Raw genomic sequence first — 20,037 nt, 5'->3', positions numbered from 1 at the left:
GCCCCCCGTGTCTCCTCGTGAGGAGCTACCCCTCTGTTTTGCTGTTGTTCATCCATCTGATGTGTCAAGTAACTCCTTAAGTGTGTGTAGAGGGTTCCCCTCCCTTTTTTTCATTCAGAAGCCCAGTGCATTGAAGCATTATGAGGCTGGGAACATCCAACTTAAGCGGGCTGGGGAAAGGATTTAGGGCTTACAGGGTTTTGTCAGGCCGAATCCAGGCTTTCTGGACGAGGACTCGTCTTTATATAAATCTGACTTGTAGCCGGTGTCGATCAGGGAGATATTTACCCTTTACTGTCTTCGGGGGGAAAGTTCAGTTCAGGAGGATGTTGGCTTTCTCTGGGCAAGGTAAATGGAGGGGAACTGTGATGTGCAGTGTTTATCAGACTTGCTGAAACTTGGAAGCAGCGTAGGAAAGCTAAGGAACAGGTTATTGAGCATTTGGTGTGTTTAAGTAAGGAAGCTGAAATGAAGAAGAACCTTAAAAGTACTAAGAACTATTTTAAGCTAAATATAGGTCTGTCTAGTATCTGTAGGCCCTGGTACTACTTGATATTTGTGTAAACTACGTGTTTTGATATCCCTAGCTAGAAAAAAATTTTGCATGTACTTTATATCTGGGTAAACTGGTATAGACAGCCTTCCATTAGCAATAATCAATTCAGCTTTTTCTGCGATGACTTAGTATTTTGGATAACTTTTCTGTATGCTGGTGTTATTTGGCAGCCTTTTCTAGACCTGGACCAGAACATGAACCACTTGCAAAAATGGTATTTGAACTTTAAATAGTAGAGATACAGCTGCAAAATAATGCTTGTTGAGGTACTGTGTGAAATGCTGACATGAGATAGTTGCAAATATATCAGTGTATCCAAACTTGACAAATTACTATTGTTCAGTTTATGTGAATAAATCGGTTTTCTGGGAGATCTTGCTTAAAACTGTAAACATTTGAAAACAAATTTGAGTCAGTCTACTGGAGGTCTGGGGCATTGGTAGCTGTAACAGTAGTCCTGAAAGGGACTTCATGAGGTTATAGACTCACATTTTACAAGTTTTCTCTACTCACTACAGTCTAATTAGTATGACAAAAGGCAGATTAGGGCTATTCTTAAACAAAGAACAAAAACTCGGGGATTAAGAGACTTGCCTAGGGTCACACAGGTGGTCTCTGCTTGAATTGGGAACAGAGCCTAAAGCTCTGAGTTCTAGCTTTGTGTCTTGATCACAGAGTGGGTCAGGACTAGGTGCTGGTGAATGGTTTCTCTATTGTGGACATAGAGAAGCTGCAAAGAGGTCTTCTGAGTTCATTAAGGTTTAGTTTGTGTGAAAATTATTGAGAGGATTGGCTCCTGTTGATGCGAAAGCTTTTGCGTCTCTAGGTCTGGTTTCTAGAAGCACTTCTTGCTCACAAATCAGCTCTATTATACAGGCTTTTAAGAAAAAGCGTCATTTAATAAGCAAAATATGTACTGACTTCTGTCGCTGTCACTGAATTTTTCAATTGTTACTTATCTAAATCATGCTTTACGACCAAGGATTTTATTTGTCTTGTGAGTTGTTTTCTGTTGTGAGTTTGGAGGTTTTTGTTGTTTATTTTTAATCTGTTGAATTTTGTTTACACTCTTGAGAAATAGTCATCTCACCAAGGGAGACGGAAGAGATTTTGTGTTTGGGTCTTCTTGGCGTTGTGGGTTTTTTCCTTTGTGTGTTTTTACTCTGCGGTTGAGTTCAAACCAGGATTGAGAGGATTTATAGCAAAATACAGGATTTTCTGTTTGTCTTGGCAGGTTTGTTTTCTTTCTGATGGTGCTGTGTCTGTTCTATTTGTTTTGGGAACCACAGCACTGTGTACTACGAGGAAAAGCAAGGATATTCCTCCAGCACACAGCTAATGAATGAGGCAACGCTGGCCTTTGCCGATGTTCACACGGGGCGAGCGCAGAAGCAGGGCTTATGGCTTTGGTAAGAGGCTGATGTGTGCCTCGTAAAGGAACGAGAGATGGAGGAAAGGAAACTTTAGAAAAGAGGAGACACAATAGAAAATTTCAAGTGAATACTAGGTAAAAGGAAAATTGAAGCCCTACAGACACCAGTGGTTTTTCAAACTTTGTTCTTAAAAAATCAAGATGTGATGCTAACAAGAAAACAGGAAGAGGGAAAGCCTTTATTTCCCCAGTTATTACTTCTTCCTGGTTTTGCTTCTTTTCCTTGTAGTCCTTGGTCATTTATTAAAGATTGAAGATGTATTCAGTTAGTAGATCAAGTGGGAAGCCAGGCTTAGTGTAGTATCATAAAGCAGAAGATGGTAAAGTTGGGGCTGCTTCTCTCGTCACCTCACCCTTTTCCTTTCAGTTTTGCTTCTCTGTGCTGCTTGCCCCACCCTCCTCTGATGGGGTGTTCACGTATTGCTCAATGTCTTTTGGTGTCTGATGGACTCAGGCTTCTCTGTAATTCACTCCCAGTATGTATTTACTGGGTTATGCCTCTTCTATAACCCTAAATTATATTACTTACACACTAGCTGTGAATACCAAGGAGTACTGGCATGGATAAGATGAAAGGAGACTCATGAGCTTGTCTGTTGTTTTTCTTCCATGGGAACTGCCAGCATCGTTCTGTCTCTGAAGATGTTGAGCACTGGCTTGTTTAGACCACTGTTGCTGTGTAGTTGTGATCCATCAAGTAAATTAGCTATTGAGCTAATTGGAAAGGTGAAAACAGCCAAATGTGTAAGTTGAGGGAATATCAGCAGAGTGTAAAAATTCAGTGAACGTGTTTAGCTAAAGGTGCTGCAAAAGACTCAAAGTGAGGTCTCATTCAGAGGGCTTGAAGTGTTTTAAACTAGAAAAATCTGAATGAACACTTTCTTACTAGATTATTCCTTCTTTTCACACATAACCAGAGCTCTGTTTACAAGAAAACACACCTAGCACTACATAAAGGATGTTGGAAAATGGCTTTTTGTTAGTTTAAAACCGTTTAATGTGTTCCATCCTGTTATCAAAACATGTTTTGCTTTTAACATTGCTTTTGTAAACAATGGCTATATTATGCTGCTGCTGAATTGGACTGATTGTGTTTGCTTAGCACATCCCTCAGATGCTGGGAAAGAGCGAAGCACTTCTCTCGTGGTTTGCTTTCATTTGTGGCTGACTTGGATCTTATTATCTATCCCAAGCATTTTTGTAGGTGCTGGTCTGCAATGCAGACTGGTTAGAGGGTGATCACACAAGACACTATTTTGTCACACAGTCGGAGTTGGTGGGGAAGTCGGCTCATTTCTTACAGGCAACCTTTTTGCTGTAACACTTGTAGGCTTTGGTAGTGCAGTCTTGCACTCAGAAAAAGAGGAGGAAGCTAACTTTGAGTCGTCTGCAGCTCCTAACTAAAGTGTAGTGACTGGTGTTATTAAAAAAGAAAGAAAAATGCTAATCTGATCAGGATTTTTAGTTTACTTCTATACTGAAGACTATACTTTCTGAAAATCACAGTCCTGACTCTTCTGAGCCAGGAGTTTTCAGAATAATGACATGTTTAACATATTTAGTAGGCTTGTGAATGAATGAGTGTTTTCATGCCGCAGGGTCTGCAAAGTATGGAAAACTGTGATTTTGAAAGCTATGGGCGTAAGTAGTTGTGTGTTCTTTTCATAGCATCTAGTTGCAGAAGGTTTGCTTTTTTTTGATACAATGTATTGTCTAGGGTGTCTGAAATCCTGGCAAACAAAGCAGTTTGTAATTTAGAATTAATAACTTCGTGTTAGTAGTACAAATTATACTCGTTGCTCTTCCAGAGGACTGCAATGTCTCTTGTCAGTAGGGAGCTAGCTCTGATTTCCCCAAAGCACGGCCCTTATGAGAAGCACGTGGTGATCTGTTGTAATGTTCCCATCTGAAGAGTCTGTTGCATAAACAGAGAGAAGGTAATTCCATCTGCCTCCTCCAAAAGAAATCTCTACTGAAAATGCTAATGCAATATCTCTCAAGCAATGGCAAGGTGATACCAACAGCAGTTCTGATTTCAAACTGCAGAAAATCCTAAAGTATCAGCACTGAGGTACAACATTTGCATATTAAACATGTAAAAGGCATTCCTGTAGGAAGAGGGTTTCCTGTCAAAAAAAGGAAAGCAGATTAGACTGGTTAGATCATTAGTTAGTTAACTATGTTTATGTGCCTCTCGTTAATTTAAAAATACAGAAATGTAACCACTCTGCATACACTTAATTTTGTTATAATCTCTCAGCATAAGCATGCATATTATCATCTTAAATGAGAACCTTTTCTGTTATTATAAATAGAATTCCTGTTGAGGTGCACAGACTGGCTACAGATTATTGGAAAACTAAGTGCTCAGCTGAGGAAAAAGATTATCTTCTATGGTGCCTTGCACTGTGTTGGTCATACTAATTTATAGGGACAGGTGGGCATATGCCTTTTATATGAAAATACAATCTGCTTTCTTGGCAGTCCTCTAATGAAAAAATTGTTCCAAGCTCAACAGCCTGGTTTCTTGAGGAGTTATCTGGTGTCTGCTCTTTCTTCTGTCATCAGAAGGGCTCCATCCCTCTTCTCCCTCCCAGCCCTCGATCTGCATTGCCCGCCCCAGCCCCTGCATCTGCTAAACCATTCCTGACAGCTCTGCAGTAGTTGGCATCTTTCCTTGATCCCTAATTACAGTTTGGTCAAAAAGAAGTGTGGTGCAGTGGCTAGTTTGGTGTTGCTTAGCTTGCTCAGGGGACTAGGCAGAAAATGAGCAGCTGAGCTCAGAGCAGCACCCTGCTACCAGGGAGTTTGGGCTTGTCTCTTCTACTGTCCAACAGCTTTGATGAAACTCAGTGGTACATGCTTTGTGTGAGACCTACCCTGAGCCTCAGCACTTGTGTGAAACTGGTCCATGGGCAGGGCAGTTTTGGAGTAGGGTAGAGAAGGGGCTTAGGGAAAGCAAGGAGCTGAGTAAGTGTCTGAGCTAAAGCAGGAACTCTTCCTGTGGTTTTACTTTCTTATAGCTATGATCACTCATTGCTGCAGTGCTTCCTGATTGCATTTTAGATGTGGACTATAAAGCTTTTCTTCTTGCTTTCAAAGGGCTTGATATTCATGGATAGCATGGGTATTTAATATTATGGAAAATAACGTCAAGTTTTTCTCTGGTAACAGCAGTAGGAGATTTCCCTATACCTCTAGAGTTAGAGCAGTGATCTAAATGTCACTTTCATTTTTAATCAAGGGTTTTATGTTCCTTCATCACTTATGAGTCTCTGTTTTCCTACAAGACGCTATGGATAAAAGGACCAGAATTTCAAGTGTATGTTTTTAGTAGATGTTACTTTGAGGTCGTTGACCCCCTCCATACAGTGACCTTCAGGTTCTTATGTCTGTTGAAATTTCAATAATTAAAACTTTGTTCTCTACTGCCTCATATTTTGATGAATTAATGTAATATGCTTTTCATAACCAAAGAATTTACAGGATTAAAAGATGGATGTCGGAGCTGAGTTCTCATATATTTGTGATAGTTGAAATACTTGGATGGCACTGGACCTGCTTTTACTCTTGGAACTTGAGACTGTGATGGAAAATGGAAGTAAGATAGATTCTAATTGTCTGCCGAAATTGTGCCTGTAAATGCTGAGAGATAATGCCATGCGTTTTTCGGCCATTCGGTACATCATTGTTTGTTAAACAGTTTCCTACAACTGTAAGAGTTAATCCTGGTTTAACATGTACTTTCCATACAAGTGATACAAACTGTAGGTTCCTGAAACAGCTTTTATGGAGCTTTGATCTCAGTCATTAACTTCTTCCAGCTGGTGCATAATCTTCCTGTAATAGGACAAGTATTCATTTTTTTTCTCATTAGAATATGTAAAATGTAACAGAAACATTTGAAAGTAAGCACAGACCAGTTGTGGGGTCTTTTTTATGTAAGCAGAATCTCAACCAAGGTGTGAATCAGTTGTAAAAGGGATAATGAGAGTGCAACAAATTCATTTGTTCTCTAAGCCACTTTCCCAATATTACCTCCTTCTGCTTTCACTAAACTGTTTTCTGTAGGATGTGCTTAACTCCTTCACTCCCACATCAAGAAACAAACAAGCCAGATTTTTCTCATTCTTCTGGCTTTCCTTTCTCCCCACAATCTTCAGTGGAATACCTAATCTCTGACCATCTTCCCTTACCTGTGCTAGAAGTCAAGTTCCCCCTCTGCAGCATTTCAAACCTCTGCTTTTCCTTTTTTCCCAAAAGACCAAATGGCTCATCCATTCCTTTTTCATCTTGTCTTTTGACTCTTAAAATTGTCTTGTGAGATTGTCAAAGACAAGTGGATCACAAGAGCAGCATGCTTTGCCTTTGCAGTTTCTGCAGTAGTCTCTGGTGCTATAGAAGGTGTATCATTGTCTTAAATGTGAAGCATGGAACCATTTTAATCATATGATCTACATAGAGAGGGTTTCAAAGCAGCATACTTTTTATTTTTTTAAATGTTTTTGTGTTAAAAAAAAATTTAGAGCTTGAAGTAATTCATCTAGAATTAGGTAAACTGCCAGCGCAGAGAGAATGAAACAAAGTTTAGATTAAATTTAAGTAACCTTGAAAGAAACAGACATTATTTGTTTGAGGAGACCTAAACAGATATTGTATAAGCTGGTTTGCAGCTGTGTGTGGTAGACTTAAAACTTAGGTCAAGCACCTCATCTACTGCCTTGTCATGGGTGTGAATGCAGAGAACCTGTTATTGTACCATTCTTCATGACAAGTAGTCATTGCTTTTAGCTTTGTCAAGTTTGGATTTTAAAAAAGAGAGAAAGGAAGCATATTTCCACGTATTGCTTTGTGGTGCATTGAAGGTTTTCACATATGTTGGTTTGAGACCTGCAGATTTACCCTGAACATTGCAAAGGGGCCCAAAACATGGAACTGAGTTTGGCTTCTGTTCTGTTTTGAAAAATCCTGTGTGATTAACACTCAAGTGTTTTGGTTTTTTTATAAAATCTGAAAAAGGATGCAAAGTATGCATAGGATTTTTGTGAGGATGTTTTGTGTCTGTGTATTTTTATCTATTTAATCTGGTGCTCCTTAAGTTTCATGTTGGGGGGGTTAAATAATTGTATTTTTAAAAAGTTTGTCTTTAGCTTTGTAATTGCATACAGAGATTATATGTCTGTGTTCCATGGTAGATACCTGCTGAGATAAAGCTAAAGCAGCAAGTGGTGTAGAGAGTGGACTTCAACTTCTTTAATAATTCATAATTTAGACAAATTATAAATTTTGACAGTGGAAAGCTTAAAAACCATTGAACACTAGATTCTGTTACTTTTTTCTCTTTTGTGTGGCTATTTTCTGTTAACATCCTCAAAGCTGTAAATATCCTTCGTTTCTCACTACTTCCCACGCTTGCAGAACGCAAGTTAAGAGTGGAAGCAGAAATCTGTGAGCAGAAACAATGGTCTGGGAAAGCTTTTAGGCACATGCAGGGCCTCAGGAGCTGTGCTTCCATGGCCCAGGATTTGTAGTAGTTTCCTACCACGTGACAGTGCTCTCCTCTTGCTGCACCTCTTCTCTGGAGTCTAGGCAAACAGATGCACACCCTGCTTCCATCCCAAAAGATGTCTCTGTGTATCCTCTCAGGAGGAAACATGTTCAAGGGTCTGGGCCAACTCACACCTACTTGTAGGTGTTTAAAAGCAATCACTCTCCTGATCTAACTTCCTACAACTCACTGTGATTGCCCACTTTTGTTAAACCAGCAGCAGTCGTTTCTTGGACATCACAAACATTAGTTCCCACCAGAGTGCCCCACTCGAATATTTCACCTGCAACCAGGATGTTCTTGCAACTGTGTTAGGTGTGCAGTAGCCTCGGAAGTTGACAGAAGTTAATTCTCTTACTAGGAGCCCTGCATGCATGAAGCCCTGCTTGTTTCTTGTTAGGCAGCGTGCCAGCCCTGTTGTGTTATATCCTGTGCTTTGCCCTGGAAGCCCTAATGCAGAACTGTTCTCCCCTTGGCACACACTGCATTGGGATTTACAGTATTTCAGTTAACGTTCTTAGAGTTTATACTTTCCAAGAATATGTGGTGAACTATCAGCAGGTGGGTGAGTGCAGGACTTTTTTGGTTTTATTTATTTGCTGGAAGCAATAGTTACTGAATGAGAGCTCTTGGACAGTAGGCTCTGCTCTTTTCTGTGCTTGTCTGCTCGGTTAGTCTGGACTACTATCAAAGATTTAGTCTAGGTGTTCTGGAGTATCCAAAAATTCCTTTGCAGTGGCTCGTACAGGCTTTGTGCTGTCGCCTTTTCATATTCCTAAGTAATCTGGTACTTGAATGAGACCTGCTGCAACAAGCTGGTGTCCTTCTGACCTTGTCCTCTATCCAAAACTTTCTGGCCCTTTATTACCAGTGGTTTTTTCCCTCTGCAGTACCTGGATCTTTTTTTATGTTCCTGGGGAGTTCCTGCTGCTATTTCTTCCCTTTTGCAAAGAAACTAGAAGGTGTAGATTTAGCTACAATCAAGCTTTGTCTCAGGATGTTTCAGTCTAAGGTTCAATGTATATTTTGTTTTACAAAAAGAACCAACAGCAAAGCCTCCAGTGTCAAAAGATGGCAGCATTTGTTATCAATCAACTTGATAAGCCACATATGAACAGATTCCCTAAGTCACCATGAGAAGTCTTTAAACCTTTGTTTATTCCATAAATATTTTTATAATTAAAAATATACTAAATATTTATTAGTATTTACAAATCCAGTTTGAAGACAGGAGTTCCCCATCACTACACTCCCACAGCTAATATGTATATATTTGTTTTTAAATGTCATGTTTTTCAATACAAAACTTCTTTTTAGGGTTGAGTCCAGGAGCTTGGCTTATTAATATCTTGATAGGAATTAATGTAGATTACATTACTGGCTGCTCTGTTGTCAGCGTGCTTTCTGCTGGCCGAAAATCAGCTCTGATCATAGGTAGCTCCGTATTTAACCTCAGGTGGCAAATACCAGTCAAACCTGACCAACATTGCAAACTTAGAGCTTCATTTAGGGAATGCAGTGACATAATGCATGAGAGGAGGTCAGCTTGATGGGCAGTTTCATTACTCAGTGAACTTGGTGACAGCGAAATCCTCCTCTCAGAAAACAGAGTGCCTAATACTTTGTAAGGAGATTTACAAGAAGATCCTTATCCACAGACTTTTTCGAGGAGATTTTATTCTCACATTTGGGGAAACACTTGTTGCAAGCTGGGCCAGTAAGTAAGCAAGAGATTTTGGAAGAGTCTGAAGCCAAACATGGAGAAAGTGCCTGATTAGCAAAGCAGGTCCCTCCTGGCTGCTGATTGCTGTCACTGCTGGGTGAGGGTTCAGGTCTGCAGGTCACAGCAGCTGTGTCTGGAATTTTTGTTCTCCATCCACTGGTACCTCTGCTCTCCTGCCATCAAATCTCACAGCCGTGTGGAATGGATAAATAAAGACTGTTGCTTATTTTCATCTGTCTGGTGTAGAAGTAAATGGATTTAGTAGTATGTCCTAAGCCATAAGACAGTCACCTTTAAGTGACCTTTATATTCAAGACAGGTATTGACCGAGCCACAAACTGCAAATTAGTGGTTTTTATCAAAAAAAACAAGTAAATTGTTAATTACTTGAAATATACTTGAAATAAATTGTTAATTACTTGAAAAATACTGTTATGAAAATGTATGTTGGTTGGGTGGGATTTTTTTGCTTTGGTTTTTACTTTAAATATGGTGACAGTTTCTGGTATTACCTGCAGAACATCTGATCTTGTGCAGGGTAAGACAGCTCTGTGCAGTACAGCGTTTGTCAACACCAGCTGATTATCTTGTTTGTCACTTCTCTCTCGTGCAAGTGTCCTAGTAGTGTCAGCTGCAGAACTACTGGAGTTATTCCTAACACAAAAAGCATTTTCACGTGTGCAGATACCTGAGTGTAGTGTTACTGAGCTTGATCTGGCCAGAAGGAGAGGATAAATACCTCTCCTTCAAATCTAAATGTAACTAATTAGTGGTGTGGACATTAGCTAGCTCCACTCAGATGCTTCTGAATTTCCATGCCTTTTTGTCAGTTCTGTTTTTTCCCATTCACTGATGGGCCATAGAGAGCACAGCTCACTGACTGTTGCAAGTAAGAGCTCTTTGTCTTTCAAGAAGAAACCAGGCTTTCTTTTGGCTCTGTCTGATAGCTTAAAGGCAATATTGGAAGCAATTTATGCACAGCACTTCCATGCTACTGAGCAATAAGGCTGTTAGTGTTATGATAAAGCAGAATTTTTGGTAAAGAATTGAATGAAGTCCAGTAATATGAGTAACCAGCTGAAGAAGGTGTGTAGAAGTAATTTGAGGATTTAAAATCCATCAAAATGCAAATAGAATGAGCAGTGTCAATAGTGATTAAATAGCCAAAGAAAATCAAGTTACATTAGGGGGTTTTTGAGCAATTATGGTAAATTGAAAGTGAGTGGTGTTTCTTGGGAATAGGGTTTTTCAGGGACAGCAGACCAGATGTATTGCTGGAGCTGAATGCTAACTTCGTATTTAGAAAAATTCTTTAGTTATTTGGGCTGATACAGCTCTTAAAACACCATAGTTGGTGCAGATACAAGTGTGAGACTGAAGTTAAGACCTGGCCACACTTCCTGCTGCATGCTGACCTCGTGTAACTCTTGGTTTTGAAGTCAGTTTAAAAGTGCAGGCACCCTTGCTAAGAAGATCATTAGGAGACCTTTGGTACAACTTTCAAGATTATTTTATAGATGCAGAGGTAAGGAGCCATCTGTAGGATTTTGTGGGTTCCCGAAGTCAGGTGCCTTTGTAGTTGTTTTTGAACTATGGAAGTGGTAGCACAGAATTTAGTGTTCCCAGAATAAATGGCAGAAATCTTCCCAGTTGTTATAGCTAAATCCATTGCTAAATGTAACTCAGTACTCAAGAAGTATCTTGCATTGCTTATGCTAATTTCTGCTGTAGAGTGTTTGTATTTATGCATGTACTCTCTGCATTGAGGCTGAAAAGACCTTGGCTAAATAAAAAGCTGCTTTATTATTGTGATAAGAGAGTATTTTCCAGGCAGCAAGCCTCTGGCTGCTCTAAATTACTTGTTCTAGTGAAAGAATCATGTTCATATTGTTTAAACTATAAAACAAATCATAGCAATAGCTGGTAACAAGTAACAGAAGCATTCTGAAATATTAATTCATGTTGCCTGTCCCTGGTGATAATGCTGCTTTGAATCCTGTTCCAATGGGCATGGCCATCATGAGTATAGGAAATGTGGTCATAAAACAGAGCATCCCCCTTTGTACCAGCGTCTCTTTCCTGGCTGCATTTTCTTCCTCGTATTTCCTCCCACGCCGGATTTCTCACATGTACGCAGTACCTGCAGTGCCTTTGAAGGCATCATCTTGTGATCACTTGAAGTCACAAGGCTCTGTAGTGCTCTTGCTGAGCACAGGGTGTGTGAGGAGTTTTGGGCTCTGGCTCATGTGCTTTAAGGCATTGGCGGCCCTGACAGCGTTTCTTTCCCCTGTCATGACTGTGTGTGACCCAGGACAGTGAGAGGCCACTCGCTGCCGTTCCCCCTTCACCCCTGCAATGCCCTGCTGTTTGTGGTCACACAAACTTGTAGTGTAGCAGCTGCCAAATTCACCGGTAGCTCAAACATGGCCCCAAGTGTCTGCGAAGGCGAGTGCTCGCTTTGCTATGTTTGTCTGCCATAGGGGCGTGGGTAGATGGTTAAGAGGGGTGACTTTATACACCCTTGCAACAAGAGTTGTCCGCTACGGGCCACACCTCTGAGACAGCCATGCTGCAGACCAGCCTCGGGCAGTGCTGCTGCTGAGGCACACGGTGTGGCACTGGCACCAAGGCCTGTGGAGCCACATCTCCTGCAGCACCGTTCTATAAAATGTTGCTTTCTGAATCCCCTGGCAGTGCGCTGGGAGCGGGGAAAGCTGCGTCCTGTTCCTGGATATCTGAAGTTGAAATACATCGGTTTAGCACCATATGAAGATAAAACAATTCTAAGCTCATATGGCTCAAACTTCTGCGAAGAACATTCATGATGGCAATTGAGTGTGTGATTCCTGGACCCCCATAGCCTTCTAGCAGGGACCTGGCAGCATCTTCCTGCGTTGGCTTTTGGCTACATGATGCTGTCAACTCAGTCATCCTGAGTCATTTTTCTAAAAAACTCCCGGCTGTTAGGGGAGGAGAGCACCTAGTGAATGCCTGCCAGTTGGGAAATAAGAAATTTCTCAGTGTGGGAAGGTCACAAAATTAAGGCCTTTAGAGAATAATGGAGAAGTGCTAAGGTCTTTGTGTTCTGTTGCTCCCCTGAGTATTTGCTCAAAGAAATTTATTCATTGTCCGGCTTATATTAGTAAATAATGTCTCTGTAGGCTTCTTGTGAGTGATTAAGGTGTGCATTTGCATGTGGAAATTATGTAACCATAAACCTAAGTTACACTTTCAATAAAATGCTATTTTCTGAACAAATTAAACACTGAGGTGATGTTAGTGGTGCTTGCCTTTGCAGACAGGGCAGTGTCTGTGTGGAGTTTCTGTTGAATTTCAGTACTGGTAACTTCTGGAAATATATGAGTGTGTTTGTACCTATATATGTTTATTTATTTGTACTCTTTTAATTAAAAGCTGAGGAAAGTTAAGGCTGTGCATCTGGTGACGGGATGCAATTGCACTTTTATCGCTCCTTCTTCCCACCCCTAAGGAACGTCAGCCAAAATGTGAATGTTACTTTGAAATTTGTGGAAAGTCTGGAATAACCAAAGTATGACTCCTGCTAGGAGCCATTGTGGGCGTGGATGGGGAAATAAGCATAGCACTTCAGTAACAAGATCAGTTCTTGTCCTTTGCTGTACTTCTATATTAGTTGGAGTTGAATTTCCTCCTCTGCAAGAAGCATATCTAGCTATGGTTGGAAAATAGAGGAGTAGGAAGATGTGACTGGGGGAAGGGAGTTTATTCCAAGCTTGAAGGCAAATGTCTTTTAGCATGCCTCTTGCAAGGTCTTGGGAGATCATAGCACCTCTTTGCCTCAGAACAGAGAGATTTTGTTTTTTCCTATTATGCAGTGAATTGGAAGATGTTTGAACACTTCATAGCAACCCTGAAAATAAGCCTGAAACTAAAAGCAAACCGGCTCCCCAACATGTTTTTCTTTCAGAGATGAGATATTCTGAGAGGTTTCCTTGAAGCAGCTTAAAAAATGCTCCAAAGCTTTCCGAAGTTGACATTTCTATCAGTTCACACTCTAAGAGGAATGCTTCCAACAAGTGACATTTTCCCCCAGTTACATTTGTTATACAGCTAATGATGTCCCTGTGTCTGCCGGATTGTTTCCTGTGATAAAACTGTGATAAAACTTCTGCCTCTTTCATAGTTGTGACATAGGTAAGATGAAAGATAACAGCCAACAATATGAGGAAGAGAATCTAGCAAAGTGTAACCAACAACTAGGGTCATAAAGAAAAAAAGTGTCTTTGTTGCCAAGAGTGATACTAGGTATCTAAATCAAAATAAGACAACTTAGTCTGTGAAAGTCAAGCGTGCAATTTCTGCTTGTCCCCTAAGTGGACAGAGTTATTAAGTACATTTGAATCCAGCCTAAAAAGTGCTGTATTGTGTATTTTGGAGGCAGTATTCTGTAGAGAGTGATCCCACATACTTCAAATTGTGTGCTTCATTTTGCAGAACGTTGGGAGGTCCAGTTGGTAAGCTGCTCAGTGGACCAGCTTGACAGTGTGTGGCACCTGTACATCTCTGGGCAAGCTGCAGCAGCATGAAGTTCAGTGTAGGCCTGTCTGCCTCTCTGTACAAGCAGGTTTGCTGCACTCCTTCCTTACACTGATTTTGGAACCCTGAGGTAGCTGAGATAAAGCTCTGCACTGCAGTCAGACAGACGAGGCTTCTTCACTTTGTTCAACTCTCCTGGCGCTGTAGCGCTGAGAGGTTGAGTCCTTTGAAATTCTGAGGCCATAGTGGAAGCTCCGTGTGCCTGAGCATGCAAGTGCTGCTTCTGAGCTCTTTGCATTGAAGTAAACTGCAGCTTTCACTGTCCTGGTCATGTTTTATCCTTCCCTGGCAATATCTTTCTAGAACTGCATAAGTCTTCTCACAAAACCAGGAACTTAATACTCAGAAGCAAATCCAAGGAATATTTTTTCCTTTTATAGCTGAGCAATAGACTGATACGGCAATATATTTTAAAATCCTCAAAAGAGCAGCTGTTTTACACCACTTATGTTTCTGAATCATGGGCAGTTTGTGTTGATCGCAGTGCTTAAGGCACTAACTTTTGCTGATGCATGTATCTAGAGTATAATGCTGTTGCATCTTGAGGTTAAACATATAAATCATAAGCAGTGTTTATTTGGTTTAAAAAAAAAATCAATAAGCAAAAAGGCAGTGCTGCCTTGGGATTTTTCCCCCACCATGTTTCAAAAAATATTTGAAGTGAAAACAGTACTAATTTAACAGAAGCTGGCAGCCATATCTAAACATCAGAAGCAGTAGAGGGGAAAAGTGATAGGGAGCAAACTTGTAACTGCAGGCTGGGGATGGGGCCCACAATGGCAATGTCATGTTCTGTGAGGTTTTTTCTCATGGTGTAGAAGAGTTAATAAGGAAGAATTGATTTCTTGAAGGTACAAAGCTTCTCTTTAGATGACCGGTCTAGCAAATACTTGAAAGTCTTTTTTACATCAAGATTGACTATTAATTTATGTGAAGAAAGGCTTTGCTTTGTAGTATAAAGATCTTGTAAAACTGTTCATGTGCCATCTGCTGAGTGAATTTTGACTAGTAGGGTTGCTGTTCATTTAATCTACCTGACAATGGGCATTAGAACAGTGAAAAGGATAGAAACAGTAATATTTAACTTTCATGAGCCTCTGAGACAGAAGAGATCAGGACATCTTTTATTTCATCTGAGGATGTTAAGACAGGATGAAAATCACAAGCATTTCCATGTTGGCTTTTACCTTTTTTGAGAAACTGCAGGAGTTTCTCAAATGAAAATTGTTCTACACAGTCTAATAACTGCATTCTAACCTAAGGGACCTATGTATGAAAGAGAAATTATCTTCCTGGTGCTGTGAAGCTTAATTAATTTTTTGAATGTTATTTAGGGATCTTTTTGATGAAGTCCCACATGTGATAAAATACTATCTTTTTTTTTTCTTTTTGTCCTTTACAGGCTTGTAAAACCTGTTCATTATTTTGAGTCTTCAAACATCACATTTGGCTCACAGCTTTTTTTTGTGCTGAGAGCAGAAATGAGGCTACAAATTAAGGAGTACATTAACCAGAATTACTTCCAAAAAGATTTCCTGAAGTTTTAAACTATGTTCTCCTGCCCCCAACGGAGGATAATTAAGAACTTTTTAATATTTCTTGTCCAAGGAAATACATGTTTATGAATGAATGTGTGCAAAATGTTTACTTAAGATATGAGGAGCCAAAGACAAAGTTAAATCTTTTATCTTCTCCTTGCATTGTTGAAAACACGTTAACTGTAGAAATAACACATTGGTAGAATTTTAAGCAACAGCACTCACAGGATTTGCTTTAAAAATAATTTGACTTCTGAAGCATGCAGTGGAGTTTCAGGCAGAAACATGGGAGCAGGCTGTGCAAGTATGCATAACTAATGTGAAATGAAGCTGTTCTTTAGGATTGACCTCCTTGAGTTTGAAGCCAACATTGTTCTATTCCCAATGGTAATTTCTTCCTCCTTTTTAGGTGGAAGGAACCAGAACGTTTTCCATTAACTTTGCAAAGGCTTCTGTGTATAAACAGAGGGTGGATATTTAATGGAGAGAGATGGAGGCAAGAAAGAAGGAAAAAAACCTAAAACATGTCTGAATAAAAAGGGGTCATCTATACATTGAGATATCATCTCATTATGCCTCTTGTTGCCCATAAAAAGAGGCACAGGTGCATAATACAGTTGTAGACCTTTTCCCTGTAGGTATCTACAGGTAAGTGACAAATACCAACTCTGTAACAAAGCAGCCCTTCAGAAGGAAGTCTGCAATGCACACTCAAGCCCTGCAGATTTAAGAGTCTAGTGTGCATCTGGAAAAAGCTCTCTTGAATTGTTACACAGGTTAATGACAGTAGAAGTGTCAGAGCTGGAAGAGGGGGAGCAATGTGTAGTGAGGTAAACTGCAGGAAGCACGGTGTGCTCTGTTAAGATTTTGCTCATGCTTGTGACCAGAAGCTTAAATTTACTGTGTAAGCTGGAGTCAGGAGGGATACTTTCCTCATTTCCCCAGTAATTCAGTATCCAAGGAAGAGCTCCAGCAAGGGAAGTGATATGAACACAGCAACCAACAAGTACAGCAGCTCTCTGTTCAGCATCATCCCTGAACTGATAAACTGGGCGTGAAGGTTTTGGAGAAGCCTGAGGGCAGGAAGATGTACTAGTCAGGCAGTATACAAAGTAGATTTGAACAGTGGAATTTGCTGCTGGCGTGAAAGGAGATGAGGCTATAGGAGATAAGGAGGTGGAAAGATTTTAACTATGCCTGAAGAATTCAGGTCGAGGGGAAGAAAGCAAAAAATAGTATGTGACAGGAAGAGAGAAGTGTGGGGTAAGGGGGAGAAATTAAGGAAGTAGGTTACGTGTAGCAGTTTCACAGGGATTTCTGTAAAAACTTTTAATTTCATTTTCTGCCTTCCAGTGGTACACCTGTTGGCCTAGCTGTTGACTCAGAAAAACAAGTTAGGTGCATATAGGAAGGGGAATATGCATAAATTCTGTCTAATTATCTGTGGAGTGGGCTCACTTCATTAGCCCAGAGAACTGTATCCCTTCAGCTCTTCCAGTAACTCACCAAGCATCAAGGGCTAGCAGGAGGAATATTGACTCCTGTTTTACCCCAGTGTTGGGTGGGGAGGCTCTGCTGAAATATGCTTTGGAACAAGTCAACTACCTCGTATATCTCACTTGTAGCCAGTTATTTAATTCTGTACAAATTTGCCTAACAATTCTTTTTTTCTCTTCCAGTTACTATTTCTTCAACTGCCGAAAAAGGTAATTTTTACAAGTTTTTATGAAAATGCAAATAGCTGCTTTGCATGCAAATCCTAAGGGACATAGAGTTTAAATGTACTCTTTTATGTGTGAGCTCTGTGTAGCAAGTAGAATAGTGCTAAGAAACAAGGTAAATATTGTACAGTTGAGTCTGTTTTGTTTCTAATATCACAAACTTGGGATGATGACAAGACCTGTGACTAATGCAAGTAATGCAACTATGATTTAAGTTTGTATTTATTTTTACATCTGTACCTATTAAGACCTGAAGAAGGAGAGGAGAGAAGGAACTGCAGCACATCCATAATTCCATTTTCTGTTTAGGCCTGTGACCTGAAGGACTTCTGGAAGAGCATGCTTAGTATTTTCCAAACAGTTTACCAAGTTTCTCAGAACTCCATTCTTAAGGAGTAGTTAGAATTGTGCAAAACGCTACCATTTTAAAAGTGACTACACATTATGATTTTAAGTTTCCAGGTCAAATGTTTGAAGTTTTGTTTTGAGAAATTTTAATCTTCGTGTTGGCTTTAGCAAGTATATGCTACAATGGGTAGTAGTGCACAGTGATAGAGATACAAACTAACAAAAAAAAAAATCCAGCATATTGTTTCTGGGATATTTGTTTGGGAGTTCATTCCAGTTTATGGGCGAACATGAGTGATAGATTAAGCACAGATTTGCACTTTCACTATCCACAGAGGACTGATTCAGACTGGTAGAAGCACTCATCTCTGAAATATTTTACAGAAAAGCACAGAACTAGAACCTAATCTAGCAGTTTTCTTCCTGGTGAACATCTACCAGAACACTGTAAAAAGAAGGAATCTTGATGGAATTTGTTATTTTTCAGTTTCTAATGGAGAGTTGAAAGAGTGGGAAAATCTTCAGAATAAAGTGTAAGCCGTTCATGTGAGCTTACATGTAAGCATTCATGTGAGTGTGTGTTACACTGGCCTTTTTCATCCCATTTTACAGCTGGGCTTTACCTTGACTTCCCAGAATTCTGCAAGCTGCTGCTGCACTTGCTGTTGACCCGTAGATTAATAAGTTTTGCTTTCTAATTTCTTCTGGAAAGGCAAGATCCATGTATCAGTTAAGGAAGGCTGGCAGAGCAATGTTTGTGTTACATAGTCAGATCTCGATTTCAAATGCAGTGCCTATCTGACTGAAACAGGTTCTTCTAAATCTACCAGAGAAGGAAAACACGAGATAATTAACAAGAGTGACCGCGTCACTGGAACCAGTTAGGCTCTTAATAGTTGTCACCTACATGCTGCTTGCACCTCCCATTCTGAATCATGTTATAGGCATCCTGTATGCATGAATTAGTCAGCCATGAAGGTTGATTTTAAAATGATGTGTGAAGTCTTTTTTTCATTTGAAAAGAAAGCTGGCATAAGTTTTCTAAAGTTCTTATAAGCCAGCTCATGATAATCAGGAATCAACAGAAGAGTTGAAAGACCAGAGTACCAGAAACATTGCTATGTAAATCAATAATGTGCATCTTAGCAAGTGTATTTTGCTCCATATTTCAATGTAATAAGTACTACAGTAAAATGATTTTAATATAATGGCAACTTTTGATTAAATTATTGGTGATTTCTTCACCCTGTTAATGCTCATTTTTTTCTTTGTAATTTTATGTTCTTGTCTAGTTTTATATCCATTAGGATAGGGGAATAAAGTCAACTCTGAATTTCTGTTAACAGTGTAATATACTACTGTTATATATTGTTGCCTCTCTGTACTCTGACTCTGTCTTGGAAGTAGTATTAAGAATGATTCAGAAAAGAATGTTAAGGACAAATCTTAGGAGGGTTTAGCATATTTTAGGAGGATTCTGAGAGCATGTCTTAAGACATTGTCTTTGTGAGGCCATAAATTTGGTATAGTATGCATCAATGCCTTTAAAGAGAACTGACTTCACTTAGTTGCAGCATGGCACCAAGAATCCTGGATGGCCTTAGTTTAGCCAGGACTTCCTTGTGACTCAGAGTCTGGCTAAACTGGCAGATACTGCAGTTTGAGGTTTTTGTTGTATTTTCCATCTAGCTTGTAATTATAAGAAAATGAGCTGACTAGGAATGAATCCGGTTTACATTTGAACTGGAAACAGATGCAAGATGCTTCAGGGAGTAATCTGTAGAGGAGCTACTGATACCCAAAGTAGTGGGTAGATGGACTGCTGAAGTAAAGCTGTTAAAAATGGTATTTTCCCTCCCTCTCATTTCCTGGGGAGCACTGACAGGACAGTTATGTGTAATCACAGTAGGAAGGGAGGTAGGCAGCATGGGAGGTAGGAAAAGAAGCAAGAATTTATTCAGTGAAGCCTGTATGGACTGCCAATTGCAGGGTCTTTCCTTGGGTGGTGCCCATCACTGGCTACTGAGTACTAGCCCTTGGCTTTTAATGATGGTGACAGATTGCAAGAGCTCAGTTACACGAAGAGCACTTTAATAGCTGCCTCTATCTCATAAACACTGGTAACACTGGCACAGATCTGTACTTTTGACACAGCTGGCCATGGTCCCTGTTATTCTCTGTGTTTTAGGGGCATTTACAACCTGTGACAAAGCTTTGAGGTTCTGCCGTTTGATGCATTGTGTGTGCACTAAAAATAATCTTTCAAAAGAATCTGAATTCTGGCGTGATTTTTATGGACAGAGTAGAACTGTTTACTGTGTAAGTTAGTTTTGCTGTGCCTTGCCCTCCTCTGTATCTCATTTCCTCTTTCCTTCTATTCAATTTCTCCCGCCCTCTTCTCCACCAAAGTTCTGATCTGTGCCACTGATTCCACTCCAGTTTTATGTCCTTTTCTCCTCTCTTCCAAACCATTTTCTCATGCTTTAATTGCTTAACCACATTGTGTTTGAATGCAGAGTATGTTTTTAATAACAGAAAACTTCTAACCATGCAGTGCCTACTACAGTAATACACAAGTTCTTTCCTATCAGGAGAC

At 40.0% G+C, this 20,037-nt stretch overlaps 1 protein-coding gene across 7 annotated transcripts in view; it reads left to right on the top strand.

Moving 5' to 3' along the window:
• Positions 1 to 20,037, top strand: part of ZDHHC20 (zDHHC palmitoyltransferase 20) — a 56,096-nt gene that overhangs the window by 7,547 nt on the left and 28,512 nt on the right. For 6 of the 7 annotated variants that reach the window (XM_088159489.1, XM_014877592.2, XM_014877590.2 and 3 more), the window contains exon 2: positions 17,052 to 17,078. In XM_088159489.1, the coding sequence (XP_088015615.1) occupies positions 17,052 to 17,078 (27 nt within the window). Of the gene's footprint in view, positions 1 to 13,730; positions 13,863 to 17,051; positions 17,079 to 20,037 lie in introns of those variants that run through there. The other variant, XM_088159490.1, reaches the window with a different exon arrangement.

Source organism: Sturnus vulgaris, chromosome 2 (assembly GCF_052056855.1).
Source record: "Sturnus vulgaris isolate bStuVul1 chromosome 2, bStuVul1.hap1, whole genome shotgun sequence".
NCBI classification, from domain to species: Eukaryota; Metazoa; Chordata; class Aves; order Passeriformes; family Sturnidae; genus Sturnus; species Sturnus vulgaris.
The sequence above is the reverse complement of the archived record's forward strand: the minus strand, read 5'-3'. Positions and strand labels throughout refer to the sequence as shown.